Source organism: Macrobrachium nipponense, chromosome 39 (assembly GCF_015104395.2).
Source record: "Macrobrachium nipponense isolate FS-2020 chromosome 39, ASM1510439v2, whole genome shotgun sequence".
NCBI classification, from domain to species: Eukaryota; Metazoa; Arthropoda; class Malacostraca; order Decapoda; family Palaemonidae; genus Macrobrachium; species Macrobrachium nipponense.
In genome coordinates this window covers 23,284,076-23,302,335 of record NC_061099.1, presented here as the reverse complement: position 1 = coordinate 23,302,335, position 18,260 = coordinate 23,284,076, and the positions used below count along the sequence as shown (strand labels likewise).

General features: G+C 39.3%; 1 protein-coding gene and 1 long non-coding RNA gene across 5 annotated transcripts in view; one reads left to right on the top strand and one right to left on the bottom strand.

Annotated features, from left to right (window-relative positions):
• Positions 1-10,750, bottom strand: part of LOC135210213 (uncharacterized) — a 20,748-nt gene extending 9,998 nt beyond the window's left edge. Inside the window, exon 1 of the long non-coding RNA XR_010313474.1 lies at positions 10,567-10,750. This is a non-coding gene — a long non-coding RNA (uncharacterized LOC135210213). The remainder of the gene's footprint in view (positions 1-10,566) is intronic.
• LOC135210212 (uncharacterized) overlaps positions 10,085-18,260 on the top strand; it is an 11,743-nt gene continuing 3,567 nt past the window's right edge. The window contains exons 1-7 of one of the 4 annotated variants that reach the window (XM_064243049.1): positions 10,085-10,224; positions 13,694-13,791; positions 14,378-14,553; positions 15,200-15,331; positions 16,230-16,377; positions 17,029-17,172; positions 17,623-17,752. In XM_064243049.1, the coding sequence (XP_064099119.1) occupies positions 13,703-13,791; positions 14,378-14,553; positions 15,200-15,331; positions 16,230-16,377; positions 17,029-17,172; positions 17,623-17,752 (819 nt within the window). In that variant the 5' untranslated portion in view covers positions 10,085-10,224; positions 13,694-13,702. Of the gene's footprint in view, positions 10,225-11,313; positions 11,350-11,864; positions 12,056-13,693; positions 13,792-14,377; positions 14,554-15,199; positions 15,332-16,229; positions 16,378-17,028; positions 17,173-17,622; positions 17,753-18,260 lie in introns of those variants that run through there. The other 3 variants (XM_064243046.1, XM_064243048.1, XM_064243047.1) reach the window with 3 other exon arrangements.

The following is an 18,260-nucleotide window of genomic DNA, read 5'->3' as shown; positions in this document are numbered from 1 at the left end:
CCGTCTCTTAAGAGAGCTCTTTACTGGAAGAGAGACGTCCTTCCTGCGAGAAGGCTCCTTAGACAGCGAGCCTACTAACGAGGATAGCTGCTCCTGCAGTCCTACCAAGAACTTCTTTGTAGAAGTACGAATTCCTTCCGGAGAAGAAACAGGAGACTTCATCGCTCTCTTCTTCTGAGCGGGAGAATACTCCGGAAAAGGCTCTGGACTGGAGTCTAATGCGTCTCCTGCAGGTGCCTTCCAGGCTCTCTTCAGAGGGCGCGACTTAGACGCGGAGCTCCATCCGCGTCTTGGAGAAGTAGAATCCTAGTCGGACAAACACTTCCTAAGGACGCTTTGTCTATAGCTGTCCAAGGCAGCCTGGGACGAGCCTACAGGGCCTGCCGAAGGGACGCCTGACCGTTGGGAATACTCTACATCCCCCTTGCGGCTTTCGACATTCCTCCTCCCTTGGTCATGGGAGTCTGAAAGAGGTCTAGGCCTAGGAGCAATGCGGAGTCGGTCAGACGCCCCCTCCACTACACTGGGGACACTGTACACTTCACTGCACACTTCACTCTTACCTTCCATTTCTCGTAATTGCCTTTGCAATTTACGGATCGACGCTTCCATTGCAGCTTTCTCCGATCGAGACGAATCTACGATTTCGCTGCGGGGGGAAGGAGCTGAACTTGCGTTAGCAGAAGGAGAAATTACATTAGAAATAGAAAGATTGTCCTGATCCAAAGAGCAGGACCTATTTGAACTTTTAGCAGCTTTCCTAATTCTATCTTTCTCCAACTTATTTACATACGCAGTCAAACTCTTCCATTGAACTTCAGTCAAACTCAAACATTCGTTCACATGTGTTACTAACTGAGCATTCATTCCCCCTACATTTAACACAAATAGTGTGAGGGTCCCACCGCCGCTTTTCGCAAACGTCTCACCTTACATCCTTCTTTCACACAAACCCTAAAACGAGTTTCAGGCACAACATCAGCCATAATGAAGAATCCTAAGCAAATCCAAATAACGGTCCAAATCAGCGTATACCAAAGCCAAAGAAAGAATACTTCACCAAACAATCCTTAGCAAAGCAAGCAGAATTCCGTGCAGGAGGAACTAACAACGATGTTGTCAGCACCGGCGACAGAAAAAATCTGGTCTGAAAACGGGAATTGGTTCCTATTTCCCGCCACCCAGCGGCGGGAGAGGGTGATCACCTGACCTACCTGTAGCGTGTGCCGCGAGTTTTGAAATCTGTCGGGACGTCAGAGACATAAGCTAAGTATATATCTGCCGGGGAAGTTGCATGTACAAAAAAGTGCTGTAACAGTATTACTGCAATGCTCACCTGCATCAAGCCAGTTCGAGCATATGATGCGCCTCTTCTTCAAACCGCCCACAGGTACTGAAGAAAGGAAAAAAGGAAAAGAAGAGACAAGTCATCTCACTCATTCTCTCTTCCACACTATCATCTTAAGAAAGATATGAACTGTCCTGCAAGGGGCACTTGAGGAGCCATGCAATTTGAGTAGCCACCACCAGATCCAAGGAAAAAGTGACCAAGGACCTGTGGGGAATATCCCTCAGTTAGCAGGAAGTGAAAGTGGTCTGACAAAGCCAGGAAAGAGCATTCAAAATACTATGAACAGAAAAGTTCTTAAATGCCAGAGAAGAACCTATGTCTCCAATGGCATGTGATTGTGCATGTATAGTACGTACATATATTGGTGATTGAACTTGATGATGAGTTGGTTTGCCTAATCACCTCATGTAGTTAAACAAAATGGTATTCTTGGACATATCTTCCTTGGCTCATCTCATGCTAACAAAAAGTCTATTACACACACTTAGGTCTTAGATGATGAGTCCTTTTAAGATAACTGCTCCAACAGGGCACAGCAGCAACTCTTGAGGGTCACTGTTAAAAAACACCTTAAGGGAAAGACAGAAAATTAGACAAATCTGTCATCGTTAACCAAGGGAATTTTGGGTCTTGGCCATGAATTCCAGGACAAATTCGAAAGCTAATGACCCCCAACCCCTGGTGTGCTTACGTCATAAACCAGACCAAAGAGCTCTCCCACTCTTTACAAGGAAGCGAAGCCAAGGCCAGAAGAAAAATGGTTTTTAAAGACAGTTCTCTGTCTGACGATTGACGCAGGGGTTCAAATGGGGATCAAGTGAGGCTACTCAACACCAGATTAATGTCCCACTTAGGTGGTTTCAGTTCCATAGGTGAACAAGACTGCTCAAAGCTTTTGAATAACAGAATTTCCAAGATGAGGTGATGTCCAAGTCTTTCAGACGAAGAATAATCCTAAGGCTGCCCTGTAGCACTTGACAGTAGAAACAGAAAGAAATGTGTCTGTTCTGAGAAAGATCAGGAAGATCATTATCTGCTGAACACAAATTCCAGTGGAAAGAAACTCATTGACAACACCAATTACACGGACCAATTGCCCTTGTATGTACATGGCTGACAAAGATCTCCTGAGGTAGCCAGACATCTAAGTCACAGCTCTGCAAGAAAGATCTTTTATCAAAGAGATACAGGACAGTCCTTAGACGAGAAGAAATAAGGACCCTACAGTTTGGTGGTACCTCTCCACAAGAGGTTGGCAGAGAAGGCTGTGCTAAGGGGGAATCTCTCTGGGCACTGCTGAGAGAAGAGATAGAAGATCCAGGAACCACTCTGCTTGGGATCACACACTACTTGGAACCACAAAGGAGCTACTAGGGTTACCCTGAGATTCTTAAAACCCATTACAGTAGACCTCACGTATTTGCAGGGGATGGGTACCATACCCCTCCTCCCTGCAAATAGCCAGTCTGCAAATAACTAAAACTCTGAAAACCCTTAGATCTGCCATTTTGATAGTTAAAATGCCAAAAGAAAAAAAACCCTCTAAAAATGCTTATACCCAAGTATTTTAATAGTTTTATCACAAAAAGTACATTTGATCACAAAAATTATATGAAAATACAGTAATTTGCGAATATTTTTCAGTGAAAAATACCACGAATAGGCACATTTTCCACGAATAATGGGTATAAACAGTGCACAGAAAAATCCACAAATAGGCGAGTCCACGAATCTTGAGTCTGCAAACAGCAGGGGTCGACTGTACTCTGTTCGGAACATGACAGATCAAGCAGAATGGAGGGAAGGCATAAACTTCCAGGTTGTCCCAAGTATGCTGAAGGATATCCTCCATCCCAGCAAACGTATCTGGGACCACCAAACAGGGTATCTCTAGCTTTCTGTTTAACCGTGTAGTGAAGAGGTCTAACATGGGTCTTCCCCAAGTAGAAAGAGGAGATGATTGGATAATCCCAGGGGATGTCCTATGATAAGATGTTCAGTGCAGATACATGCCTAGTACCTTCCCATCAACTTGTACACTATGAAAGGAATTCGTGCTATAGACAGAGGAGACGTCCTTGCACTGCCAATGGAATGTGCATCGTCAACAGAGATGTTGTAACATGATACGACAACAACCCCACCCCCTTTTTTTTTTGCCTAAGGAACCACCATGGTGTCATTCCTGAGTAACTGAACGTCAAGCTTAAAGACAGATCTTGATTCCTCTAAAGAAAATAAGGACTATGATACTGATTCACAGTAACAGTCTGCTTATACCTGGATATATAAAGCTAAACTAAATCAGGAACTTCCTAACCCAATCTCAAACTCTAAGGGAATGGAAAAATCATCCTCTTGCAGAAGTCATGAACCAGAAGAACAAGCTCTGAGATACTGGAGCATAGGTTTGATAGGGATAAGTTTGAACCAGATAGGCTAGGGTAAGAACTCAAATAATTAGGCGAGGCCAAGTTGATAAAGATAGGTTCAAACTAGCTAAGCTAGGCTAAAAACTTAACTACTTAGGCTAGGCTAAATAAGTCACAAAACTTAATGGAGGTGTTCCTAGTCTTTCTTAGTCTAAACTCTAGTACCTAACCTGACCTTACTCATTGAGGTGGTCTAATCTGAAGATCTATGAAGTTAAAAAAATAATTCCAATTGCACCAGAAAAACACCTTGTACGATCAGGATCAATTGCTTCCTGCTTTGTATGCTTAAGGTAGAATGGTTCTACAGAACTTCACTGTAAACGACCCAACCTACTGACTACCTGTAACTACTTTGGCATAGAAAGTCTAAAGTTAATACTCATGTAGGAACAATCCAAATTTGAATATAAATTATGAAAGAAGAGAATTCTTCCTACCTGAGAAAGGTTGAAGTCTTTGGCTGAACACAAAAGCTGTCCTTCCCACAATCACAATAACAGCCGTAGGAGTGTGACTGAACAAATTCATTTACCTTAGAGAAATATACCACCAATCTATGTTATGAAGGACGTAAAAGTTGGAAGATGACAGGAAACGTACACTGGTCATTACTATGGCAACGTCCATTGGTGGTTACTAAAGCAAAGTCCATTGGCCATTACCGTGACCAAAAGGCATTGCACAAATGTGTTATATGGCCATGGGTAAGGTCGATGGTCTATTCCTTGACACTCCATCTTGAGACAACTTCCCCTCCCAAATGATGGCCATGTGCAGACATGGTCGTACTTCCATGCACTGATCTACAGCCATAAAGTCATGTCCGAGGATGTGCAATCTCGAACGTTGAACACCATCTTTCCAAAGAGACAAGAGGTGCTAAGGAGTGAGGCCTGAAGGCCGAATGGAAGAATAACTGCACATAACAGACGCATGTACATGCATGTCTTCAAGGACATGACAGCTGGAACAACGAACAGAGGGCCTTCTGGGAGAACATCAATAGGGAGGAGTTCTGGAAACACTGTGACTAAGTCATGGAAGTTTGTTCAACGAAGAGACAACAGTCTAAGCCTGAACACATGTCCATGGTCGTGCAGAAACTCTCATGTCCATGGTGTTCTGAAAAGATAGTGACCAAAGTAACAGAAGTTTGAACATCAAGCCAACAACAGTCCTACGGTGGAAACACGTCCACGACCTGGCTGAATTGCTCATGTACATTGAAGGAAAAAGCATCATTCCTTGGCTAGACATCCTTGTTTCACAGGAAGACTATCGTCAAACCTGGTCATGTCCTTGTATAACTAAGTCACGAATGTGTGAGCGTCAAGGCGACAAAGCTTATGCAGGAAACACGTCCCCAAATGTCCAGAATCTCTTGTGTCCAATGAAAGGAATGCATCAACTCTCTGGCTGGAAGGTCTGCAAGCATCTCCATGGCTGCTTCTATCTTGAACCATCTCACAAGAACCATCAGCTCAGAGTTCAGAAGACAACTGAAAGTGCTGCTCAAGCTGAACCCCCAACCAAAGCTGAACACTCAAAACAAGCATCCTCAGACTCAGATTTTCGAAGATATCAAAGAACTTGGATGAGCTACCGAGTCATGTACAGGACGAGCGTTAGTTGTTCCCTCAACCAAAGCGTCCACAGAAACAAGGGCAGAGGAGATATTAATTCAAGGAATATTCCCAAACTAGTATCTGTGACACCGGTTACCGCTCCAACTTGCTGTGCACCTGGTGCTGTGTTACAGGGTTTTGGAGAGAAACCTATAACATGAAAAAAAAAACCCAGTCCATAGACGAGGGAGAGCACCGATAGAAGGCGAAGATGATGATGACAAAAGGATTCTCTTCTTCAACCTCTAGTACATCCGGAGGGCCTCACCAGTACACGTACACGAGAAGAAACCCCGAAGAAAATTCCCAAAAACTCTAACTTCTCTTGAAACAGAGTCGATAGATTGAACTATGTTGGCATAAGAAGTAACCATGTTGTCATAACCACATCTATGATGTCACGAGCAGACTATGTACTCTTACAAAAGTGTAAAATACTGTGCCAGAGTGAGGTTAAACATATTATAACAAAACTATGATGATTTTTCCCTATACATGACTAAAGGGGAACCAAAGTGAAGGGCATCAGATGACATAACACAAAAAGGAAATGAGACACCACTGAAGACAACGAAGGCTACATCGGAGAAGCCGTCTATCTAAGACGATACCCCTGAATAGTGATGTAAACTTTGCATCTGAGTTTGGAAAAGAAAATGACATTGCCCTCACCAACCCAGGAGGGGAACAACCCCTAGATAGTTGCTACACAGATGGGGCTCCCGGGCTCCCACCACAGCACCACCAAGTTGGAAGAGGTATACCAATGTGTGAAGTGGCAAGACTGGGAGAGCAAAGAGAATGTAGAGGGGCCCCCAGGGTTTGAGCAGAACACGCTGCCAACTGACTTCAAGGCGAGAAGCAGAGCGGACAACTGACATGCAAGAAGGAGGGGAAGTCCAATGGCAAAACAAGATCTAAACTGAAGGCTTGAAAAGAAATAAATATGCCTCCCCCTCAGGAAGGGAAGAAACCTCCCACCCCAAGAGAAGGAAAAGAAATATATTTGTATCAAAGGAAAGGGAGCGAGCCATACAGCTCGCCTCCCCCACAAAACAAGACGAGAGAGAGAAGAGAGAAAAAATTCTGACTGGTCCTGAGTAGGTAGTCAGGACCAACACAGTTGTTGAACTTCCTCCATCAAAATTCGTGTAGTGGAAGTGGATGAAAACTTGCTTTGTTAAGATGAATCCTCACACAAAACCCTCTGCTGAAAAACGAACCCATGTCTCGAATGTCTCAAGCCACAAAATCTGAAAGACTAAAACATTACCATGTTGCCAGAAATTCTGTACATGGTATGAAACAATACTACTACTACTTTCCCACCATTATCCCTACATTAAAAGGTCAGTTGCCTGATGTGCTTCTCCACTGCCTTCAATCAAAGGCATCATCCTCCACCAAACCTCTTCTCTACATAACTTCCTTCACTTTGTCTTGCCACCTAATTCTCTGTCCCTCAATCGATCTTCTTCCTCCAACAGCTTCCTCCCAAGCCCTCTTCACTCCCTCCTCCTCATCCATCCCCAACACATTACCCATACCATCTCAATCGTGCCTCTGTAATCTTTACTAAGCTGCCCTTCTTATTTTGTAATTTTCCAATCTCTCCAGCAGCAATATTCCCACTATTCACCTTAGCAGTCTCATCTCTGTTCTCTCAAGCTTTACCTACTCTTTCCTTCTTAAAGGCCATGTTTCCGATCCATACATTAACAATTAACACTGGTCTTATCACTGTGCTGTAGGATCTTGACTTTTAGCTTGATTGACGTTTTCTTATCACATACTACTCCAGCTACCACTCCCCACTTCCCCCTTGCAACTTTTATCCTACTGTCAACTTCAGCCTCACATCCTCACTCTTGGTTTAAAGTAGATCCTAAGTATTTGAACTTTTCCTACTGTTTTATAATCGAGCCTCTTCTTTCTTACATTACTACTCTACCTCTATCTTCTCTACTGCTCACCAAAACCTCTGTTTTATTCACGTTCACCTTTAAGCCATCCCTCTCTAAGAATCCGTCCACATGTTCAAGCTTTGCTCGATGTGACATCAGAAGCACAGACACAGTGGGAATGTTCTGAATTTCCCTACTTCTGACCATCACATCGAACACACTTCATCGTCAAGCTTTCATCATGTGGACAGGGTTTAAAGACTCCTTCCACTCTCCAACTCTTCTCTGTAGGTCTTCCTCATTTTCAGCGGTAATCACCAGATCAGCATACAACTCCCACACCTGTTCATTCCTGAGCTCTTCACTTGACACATCCATGACCAACACAGACAGACATGGGCTTATTGTTGACCTATGGAGTAATCCAACTCTAACTTCAAAGTTTTGTTTCCCCAACTGCTGTAAATATTTTTATGCTTGTTCTTTGATTTATCATCTCGACCCGCCTAACCAACTTTTCCGGGACTTTCCTCTTCCTCAAACACCAAAACATCACTTCTCTTGGAATTTTATTGTATGCTTTCTCTAGGTCTATAAATGCACAAGAGCGCTCCTGCCCTCTATCCTATTTTCCTGTAGCTGTTTTACTATGAAGATGGCATCCACCATCCCTCTTCCTCTTATGAATTCATACTGCTTTTTCCCAATCTTTATAATCTCTCATCGAGTACCCTATTAAACTTTCAATCCAAGCTACATTAGTTTAAATAACCTTGTAGTTACAACAATCCATGTCCTGTCCCTTCTGCTTGTATATATATACACCATTAAACTCTCCTCCCAGTCCCTTGGCATTACTTCCTCTTCCCATATAGCTTTTAATAGATCCAGCATCCATTTCTTCCCCCCTCCACCCATACTTAGTAATTAGATCATTCCAATTTGGAACGGACAGACCTGGTGCTTTACCATTCTTCATTTTACTTAATGCTCTCTTCACTTCTGTATACAGTATCTCCATCACTGGTCCCTTTACCCTCTGTGCTTCACCGATCTCTCTCTCATTTTCAGTATTAAAAAGTTGTTCAAATCACTATCTTCAACTCTTCCTAATGTCTACATCCCTATACAATAAATTTCTATCTCTATCCTTAAAGTTTGAAATCTTTTAGATATCCTTTTCTCCTTCTCTTGTTCCTAGTCTTTCATTTAAGTGCTCTGCCAAACTTCCAACAGTCATACCTACCCTCCTTCCTTTCCTCTTCTCTGTACCATTCCTCTGCATCCTGTGCATAACTTACTTTCCAGTCCTTAAGTGCTTCTGATTTTCTTTGAATTGATTCTTACACCTCTCCATGCCACCACCACTTTTCTTATCTCAACACTCCATACCCACTGGTTCTTCCCACCAGTTCCTCTGCTTCCCCAACACATTCTCTTATGTCTGCCAGTATATTTTCCACTTTGTTACCCTGTCCAAATTCTACACTTCCCCCCCTCTCCAGCCATCTCTCTCTCTCTCTCACTGTCCTTCTAAATTGGTCCCCCTTTTCTCCTTTAAGGTCCCACATCTTAATTCTAGATCTCTTAATCTTTTTGGGTTTCCTACCTCTCATTTTCAAATCCATCACCACTAACCTGCGTTGTTTAACACATGCTTCTAAGATAACTTTGCAGTTCGTCACATTGCTTTTGTTGGCTCCTCTAACCAGGATGTAATCTATCTGGCTTTGCTCTCCTCTACTTTCGTAAGTTATCAAGTACTTATTCAACGTCTACCATATGTTCATACATGCCAATTCAAAACGGAGCCATCTCCAATATATAATCCCCATCTTCAATTCTAATGACAAACCCATGGCCTCTGTGTACCTCCTCATACCCATCCCTTCTCTTTCCTACCCTGCCATTCATATAAACTCCTGTTAAAGTTTCTCCTCCTCTTTCAATATTCTAATGGCAGCCTCAAATTCTTCTCTAAATAGTTTTAAACAAAACATTATCTAAAAAAAAAAAAGAACATAATGAAAGACACAACTAGTAGAAGACATTTGAGAAATATTGTTTTGAACCAGTTTCCAGCTTGCACCATTAGATTTTACCCTAATGCTAAGAGTGATGAATGATGAAGTGTGTGTGTGTGGGGGGGGGGGGGGGGTAAGGGGGGGGAGACTGAGAGGGGCCTCTGTTGAAATCAACAAGAGTTACAAGACTTGATCGCAAACTAACTTGCCAAGAGTGCTCCAGACAGGGCGAGTTAAGAGGCAGTGTTGCCTAATTTTGGCGAGATGTTGCTTTTTTTCATGAGTTTTAACAGAGAAAAATGCTCCCATTCAATGGTTGAACAGGTTTGCTGCTTATTAACTCAACATAGCTCTAATATGGCTTCAAATGCTCCAAAATAAAGACAAATTAACAAAATTTCCTTTTGGGGGGTGGGGGCTTACTTCAATTGCCACCTGCCAATACCACCATAAGTTCTAAACCTTTGCCCCCGAGGCCAGGTATAACAGAGTGGCTATCATAACAATAGCATGTCCACTCTTTCCCAGTAGGTTTTACTCCACCCAGAAACCCCAGTTCCCAAATGGGTTTGGTTTAATCTACGTAATAAACCGTGCGGAGCTGTTCCCTAGTTTTACCAAAGGACATACCTATAGCCTAGTAGTTCCTCTTTTTGACACAGAAGCGACTTAGCGGCCACCGATCCCTGAACGCGGCCAATTCTCACAGAAGCACTTAAATTATGGCATTATTTCATAATTTGGGATTAAAAACTTAATTCGAGGGGAGTATATAGGCCGCGTTGTTCTGCCTGGATGGGCCACAACTCTTGACTGTTGCTGGTGGCAGCGAATTCAAGTACTTTTTCCCGAAAGTTGCCGCATTCCGCGATAGATGGACGCCAAGTAGGTACCTAGCCACGGAATAGTAATATAGACCTAACCCGTCCCTACCATACCGTAAATTTCACTAGGTTCATTAGTTTAGATTACCCAGCATCATCACACAATGTGAATTCTAAGTCATTACCTAAAGTGCTTGCAACTTGTTTCTCTGACATTCTTATAGTACCTAGTATTTAAAAAAAACACACACCTACTAAAGCCTATACTCAAATGCGACACCATAGGCCTATTCAGCTCCCCCGACATTCATTGAATAAAGCTATTTAATTTATCATCATTTATCATACACAAAATAAACCTTGGACCCCTTATTTAAATAAAATACAAAGGCATGCCAAATACCTGACAGCAGCTTCCGCAACCAAGTCAGTGGCTACTACGTCACGATGATACGGCAGCCATTGGGCAAAGGGTCATCTAAGGATTATGGAGTAAATCAACTAAACACTCCAGGGACTCGGAGTACTGAGTGAAATTACATATCTTTCAAAAAACGCAATTACTCAATTAATTTTCAAATTTGCAAGCTGTCTCATAGAGGGATATTGTTCTTTCAAAGTACAATGATCATTTGTAATTTATCTGACTTGCTCTTCTGGAAAAACAGTACATTAATATTGTACAGAATATATATTCTTTCGGTTCTTATGTCAGAAACTATACTCTGATTTTTTCCATCTACCCATTCTCCTGTAGCATTTGCGCATGGTAACACTGCGTCCCGGGCTTTAAATAACATCCTATTTCGAATATTAGCGGTGTAATTCACATACAGTAAATTATTGAAACACTTTTCAGTTGCAAATATACACCAAGATATCCTTTTATTTACCTAAAACTTACACGTAGCGTAACTATTTAAAGCCCGGAACGCAGTGTTACCATGCGCGACCACCTCAGGCGGATGGACAGATGGAAAAATCTATATCAGGTGTTCAATTATTTAATGCAACAAACTTCTGGTTAGCACTGATCACCGTGTTGCCAGAAATATGAAATTATATATGGAATACAACTCTGTTATGAGGGAGATTTCTGTTTCCCATCAGAAAATGTTCATCATTCAGCCGCAGATCTACAAACGTAAAGTAGCCTACTGATCACATGATCATGTTTTCTTGGAAGGTGAAATTTTATAAGGAATCAAATTTTGTCACGATTTTTTTTTTCATCTTGAATGGGCTCAGTAGAACAGAAAACTTAAAACGGTAAAAAGGGCGCTACATCAAAATTAATTAGTGGCACAGAGTTGCTACTAAAGCAACATATTGATTTTTATATGAATTTTAGATGAAATTAATCAAGTCCCCTTGATGAAATACATGCTATGAGAGAGGTGTATCGAAATATGTACAAAACAACAAGTGAAATAACCTTAAAAAGTGCAAGAATTAAATCATCTTCATCATAACGTTATCCAATTTGCTCAGATTTAGAAGAAAAAAAATACAAAATTACGGTTTCAGACATTTATTTTGTTATTTTAAAAAGCCAAATAAACTAACAGAGTAGACATTAAAGACTTTTAAGGGCCACCTTCATCTGGATATTACATAATTTAAAGTAATTTTTTTATTATGTTGTTAAAATAACAACTTAAAGTCTCAGGTAGGAACAAAGACTATCTTTGGGTACTGGGTAACTTGGGTAGGAAAGTTGCAGTACAGCAGTAACAGACTAACAGCACCATCTCGTGACTGCTTTGTTCCAAGTTCGACCTTGACGAAGTATTTGTTGATTGTTAGGTATATTATTGTGAATTATGTTAGAAGATTGACCCTATTTCATGAAAATTACCTTCAATTTACGATTTTAGACTACTTCACGCCACGTAAGTAAATTGATATAGTGATGCCATAACATCTCTGGGTTTGTTAGGTATACCTAGGCCTAGGTAGTAGGTATGCTCTCCTTGGAAAACGTAGCTAATTGTGATTAGGCTAACCTAATTCATTTTTAAGACTAAGAATTTATGATTATCTCAGTTTAATATTGATAATTATTTCTGAAACTTTCAAGCCCTCACCTTCTAATTGCTTGCTAAGTAAAAGTTGCCGCTAGGGTAATGTACATTTGGGGCAGAATAGCTAGCCTAGGTCTGATTGATTCTTAGGTTAGGACAGGATGGGGCCCAGCATCCAAAAATAGGGCCCAGATTCCTAGCGTAAGGTACGTTAGGACCCATTGCCCTATATTAAAGTGAGGGATAGGATCCAGTATCCTATGTAAGGTCAGGTTATGCACCCCTGTGTCCTTGGTTAGGGTAGAGTAGGACTCTGTGTCCTAGGTTAGGTGACTAGAGTATGCCCAGAAATCCGAGACTGAATTCATGTTCCTAATGTATATTTCTTTCATACCTATATAATATATGTATGAAGGTATTGAGTTTAAACAAACCAAGACTTAAATTTAGAGTACTTTACTATTTGACTTGAAGCAATATTTAATTATATTCCTTTTAACTGTGCCACTACACAGGACTAAGGATCTTGCTTCATTTTTATTACTAAACTTTTAACATTACAATTGCTGAAAACAACATTTACCCATATTGAAAAGCTTTAAACTTACATACTTGAATATTAAAAAACCTTTCATCATAGTAGTATGGTAATTTGAGAATTTTAGTATACCTACCTATACTTACCAAATACAAGTTTGTCACTACCTAGTTAAATAAAATGTTTTCATAGCTCTTATCCATGAAAGGATTCAGAAATTCCTAGAATTTTAAACATTTCAACTTAGATGTTTCTGGCTGCATAGCTACCTAGGTATGTGAAATAGGTAAATTGTAAAATGTTGATAAAATATATTTTGGACAGATTGGAAAATCACTTTAACAGTGATTCAAACAACACCAATATTCTGTGAAAACTGGCCAAGCATCAAAGGCATTATTCATACATATGAGAAATTTAGATCATCCTATTAACTGGAGTGAAGCAATTAAGATCCTGTTGAAAGGAATAGTATTGCCGAATCTTGTTTCATGAAGTCAAATAATGGAGGTGTGTAAACACGATGCTTTCATAATTAAAAAAGTTGTTCATAAATATAAGCAATAAGATTAATATATTTAGTTTTATACATGTTTTTGAATTTTGTATGGCTAAGCTTCAGTATCTTTTGTGGCTAAGTCTGTGGTTTTAGTTTGTGACTGCATGATCCTGGATTATCTTGGATTACCTCTGATTTTTAAGCTTTTGACAACGATTAACTGTCTGGTATTTTTTAGCTTTATGTTTACTTTGTAACCATCTTTCCAAATGTATTTCATTTGTTCCCTGACAATGCTGAATAAACAGTAGAAAGAGCTTGCTGTCATTTACATCTGGTATTCGCTTATAAATATATTTATATAGCCTTGTGTAATTGTTTTGTTTGTGATAAAGCCTTTAAATGTCAAAGGTATATGAACAATTGACCATTCATTGAAAACTAACAAATAAAGTATCTCTTTTTGTAGACTGAAAAAATGGCCAGCCGTTTCAAGAAAGTGAGCCGCATTGGCCGTGGTACCTTTGGGGAGGCATGGTTAGTCACGAGCACTTGCTCTGGTCGTCGGTAAGTTGGCATATTAAATAGGTTCCTGGGTGGGGTGCCTGTAAAGTCAGCTCATGATGCTGTTTTTGATAAATGATACAGTTTTTGGAAATTTATTTTCTGTAGATGTAACGCCAGGATCTAAACTACCCAATTTCCTTTAAAATTGTCAAATACGCTTTGCTAAAAGTATACCTATTTTGTGGCTCAATCCTGTAGGGGAGTAGTGCCATCAATGCAACTCGTGCAGTGCACGCTACTCATTACTACTCAAGGTTCTATGGAGCTTCCCTTCTGCCCCTAGTTACAACTCCATTCATTCCTTTTACTGTGCCTCCATTCATATTCTCTCTCTTCCATCTTACTTTCCATCCTCTTAACAATTGAATAATAGTGCAACTACAAAAAGTTTTTTCCTCTTGTTGCACCTTTAATACCTTTTTACCCTCAATTTCCCATTCAGCTTTGAATGACCTCATAGATCCCAGCACCTGGCCTCTGGCATAGATCTTATATTCTATTCCATTCCGTTTTGAGGATCAAGTTGCACTTTTAAGATCAATTACTTTGTAATAATATACTTATAGTATTTTATGTCTTTCCTTAGGTATGTCATAAAAGAGGTACAGGTCGACGAGATGTCAGAGGAAGAATTGGAAAAGACGCGAACTGAAGCGACAATTTTGGCTCGGTGTAAACACAGCAGCATTATTCGGTATAAAGAGTACTTCATGTTACAGGACCCTGCTACGATGTGCTTAGTGATGGAGTATGCTGATGGTGGTAAGTGGATGGGTGTTTTTAGGAATAAATTGTGCATTTGTGACCCTTGCTTTGTTGTAGTTTTTATACATATTTGATATGTAAACCACTTTCAGTAAAAAACTTTTCTGAAAAGATGATAGCTAGTATGATTATCAAGCAATGTTTTATCTTGTTTCTGTAAGTGTTAACATTGTAATGCACTTGCCTGTAAGGCACTTCTAATGCCAGACCTGCAGGGGTCAGTGCCATCAGCAAACATCACACAGTGCAATGCAGACATTACTTTACGTTCTTTGCAGCATTTCTCTGGCATCTAGCTGCAACCCCTTTCAATTCTTTCATGGTACCTCCATTCATACTCTCTTCCACCTTACTTTCCATCCTCTCCTAACAGTTGTTTCATTCTGCAACTGCTCCTAGGTTTCCCTTCTGTTACACATTTGAAACCTTCTTTACTCTCAATTTCCCTTTCGGTGCTGGATGACCTTACATGTGCCAGTGCTTGGCTTTTGCCCTAAATTGTATACTTCATTCATTCTAATTCTGGTACAGTATTTTTAATTGTAATGTTAAGTTTTATGATAGGGGAACTCCATATTTTTTAGGTTTATTTCTTCAAACAGAGGGTTTGCCATCATTTAATATTGTTGAATCATCTTCTTAGGAGATTTAGCAGAGAAAGTGAAAGCAGCAAAACGAAAGGGCGAGGCTCTAACTGAAAATACCATATTGCACTGGTTTATTCAAGTAATCTTCGCCGTCCAATATCTTCACGCTAATAACATTTTACATAGAGGTGAGTGTAACATTCAATCTTCTCTCATTCTTTCTCCTCTAGATAACCATTTTTATCAAGAATTGTATTGTTTAGGTTAGAATAACCCCAGGAAAGCTAGGTAGAATTACCATGAATCTCAAACACAAACCTAAGCTTTCATTTAGGGGTTCCACCTGGTAAACTTAGTGAACCAATTTTGGTCATCATGTTTTTGTAACATCTGAAAAGCCCTGTGGATCATTGTAATTGACTAGAGTTCAGTCTTGCAGGTCAGTTATATTATGATAACTTTCAATCCGTAATTGTTTAACAATACCACTAACATAACTTTGCTATATTTTATACTGTCTAGATTTTTGTTAAGATTAATTACACTATATGATCTTAAATTTATAGCAATATAAGTAGCCTTGACTTCTGTCAGGGATTTTTATGCTAGTTAGATATGTTTGGTTAAATCACTTGGGCTGTGGGATTTAGCAGAAATTTCAGAAACAAGCATTCTAGGACCTGCTATGTTAAAAGGCGAGAGAAGGCAGAGTAAATGTTGCTTGTAACTTACATAAATAAAGAGTGTTAGGCTCCATTTCAGGTAAATATTTCCTTCACAATATGCATTGTGAAGCACTTGAAAATAGACTCCTCTTGCAGAAGAATACTCAGTCATTTATTGAATTAGGAGATATGGCTGGGGAGTAAAGTCCATTTGTCAGCATTTTATAGTTTTAATGTTGTGTAACCTTGTTATCTTTATTCGGAAATCTATAAAGAAATAAGGTTTTATTGAATTGAAGTATCTCTTGAACATCATAAGGATTTGGTACTTTATCTTATTTGAAGAAGTTCAATTATTCCCTTGACATGTATCGTAACAGAATAACATGCATTTTGTATTGCTGCATTCTGGAATTTACAGATTTAAAGACGCAGAATATATTTCTGACAAAGACGAATCTTGTAAAGGTTGGAGATTTTGGGATTGCCCGGTTTTTAAGGGACAAGCAGGATTTAGCCACAACTGCAATTGGCACGCCGTATTATCTTTCACCAGAAATTTGTCAAAGGTGAGTATGGTTTACATTGATTTTCTTGAAGCCTAAGAGGATTTCTTCATCTTATGAATGTGTTCATATAGAAACAAAACTATTATACTTGCACCAGGCCTTTCATTACATTTGGGTGGAGGTAGCTCAGTAATGAATTGTTAATTTTGAATTAATTTTTCATTTATTAGTTGTCTTGAAATATTATTAAAATGAAGCCTAAGCTTACTTTAACTCTGTTAAATCCAGAGGAAGTTAGATTTAACAGTACATTTTGATGAGAAAATAAAATTTGTCAAGCCAGAAATAAGTATAATTCTGTTATTTCCAAACTTTTTAGTTATGATTTATCAAATAAAAGTAAATTGTCTTCAATTAGTGCATATGAAGGAGAAGTATCAAAATATGTGTGATTGTTGTAATTAGGAATATGTTATAGTTGCGGAATATGCAGGGAAAGTATACGTACTATGTTTTCTTATATCTTAAACAAGACATAATAATGGAAAAGTGTTTTAGAATTATCCTGTTTAAAAAAAAATATTACTACTATTGAGCTACATGAATATCTTGTATGAGATACATAATACATGTAAACGTCAATATGCACAGTAATTACTTTATAACAGAATGGTCTTCCTCTTTTGGTTTAGTTCTGTTTCTTCATTGCAGACGACCATATAATCACAAGTCCGACATGTGGGCTGTAGGTTGCATTTTGTATGAGCTTTGTGCCTTGAGACATCCATTTGATGCAGAGAATTTTGAAGATCTTGTTGTCAAGATATTACGAGGAGCATATAGACCACTTCCTGGGTAAGATCAAAATTGTCTAGTTTCTAGCAGATGACAATTTTAAATTATTTTTTAATCTGAAGTGATTTATACAAAATGTGAATTCAGTATATGAGTTTTTCATTATGTAAAAAGAGACAGTTTCATTGTCCTATTTTATTGGTTATCATAAAAACTAAGATATGGTATTTCATGTGTCATGGATGTTGGGATAGGTTTAATGAACATTTCAATAGACGTTTGATGATTTTAATAATTTTTAATCATAAAACGGCCTGTAATGATTGTCAATTATAAAACAGCCAAATCTGTGGCTAACCTCAGTAGATTTGCAAGATGAAATATTTTTTTATTAGAGCAACCCACCTCATTAGCCGTGTATATGTATACTCCTCTATGCTAAATTAATGTTTTTATTTGATATTTTTGTTTCTTGTTACTTAAACTTTCTTTTAATTGAATATTCAACAGATCATTTTCCAGTCTCATAAAGGACTTGATCAGTGTGATGCTTCGGACCAATCCTGAAAGACGACCTACAGCAGATGCACTGTTGATGTTACCTGCTCTGAAACCATATGTAGAAAATTATCTGCAACAGGTATCCCAAGACTTTTTGGTGTCTTTATGATCATGAAAAATAATTGCATGTCTAATTATTACAAACTGCTTAATTTCCCAGAATATTAGTTTGATCTTCCCTAGCAGGTTAGGTGTTATGAGTACTATACTTTATAAGTGGGCCAACACCAGACACTAGGAAATAGCTCTTGCTTTTGATAGTCCCTGTAGGGGGATAGTACCATCATTGCACCTCATGCAGTGCATTGTAAACATTACTTGAGGTTCTTTGCAGTGTCCTATAGCCCTTTGCTTCAACTCTTTCGTTCCCTTTAATGTACCTCTTTCAGCATTCTCTTACTTCATCATAATTTCCACCCTCTCCAAACAATTGATTCATCATGCAACTGCAAGGTTTTCCTCCTTTTTTTTACACCTTTCAAATCTTTTTACTGTCAATTCCTGTTTCAGCGCTGAATGACCTCATAAGTCCCAGCACTTGGCTTTGGACTAAATTCTGTATTCTGTTTTATTCTTTCTTTTGAGAG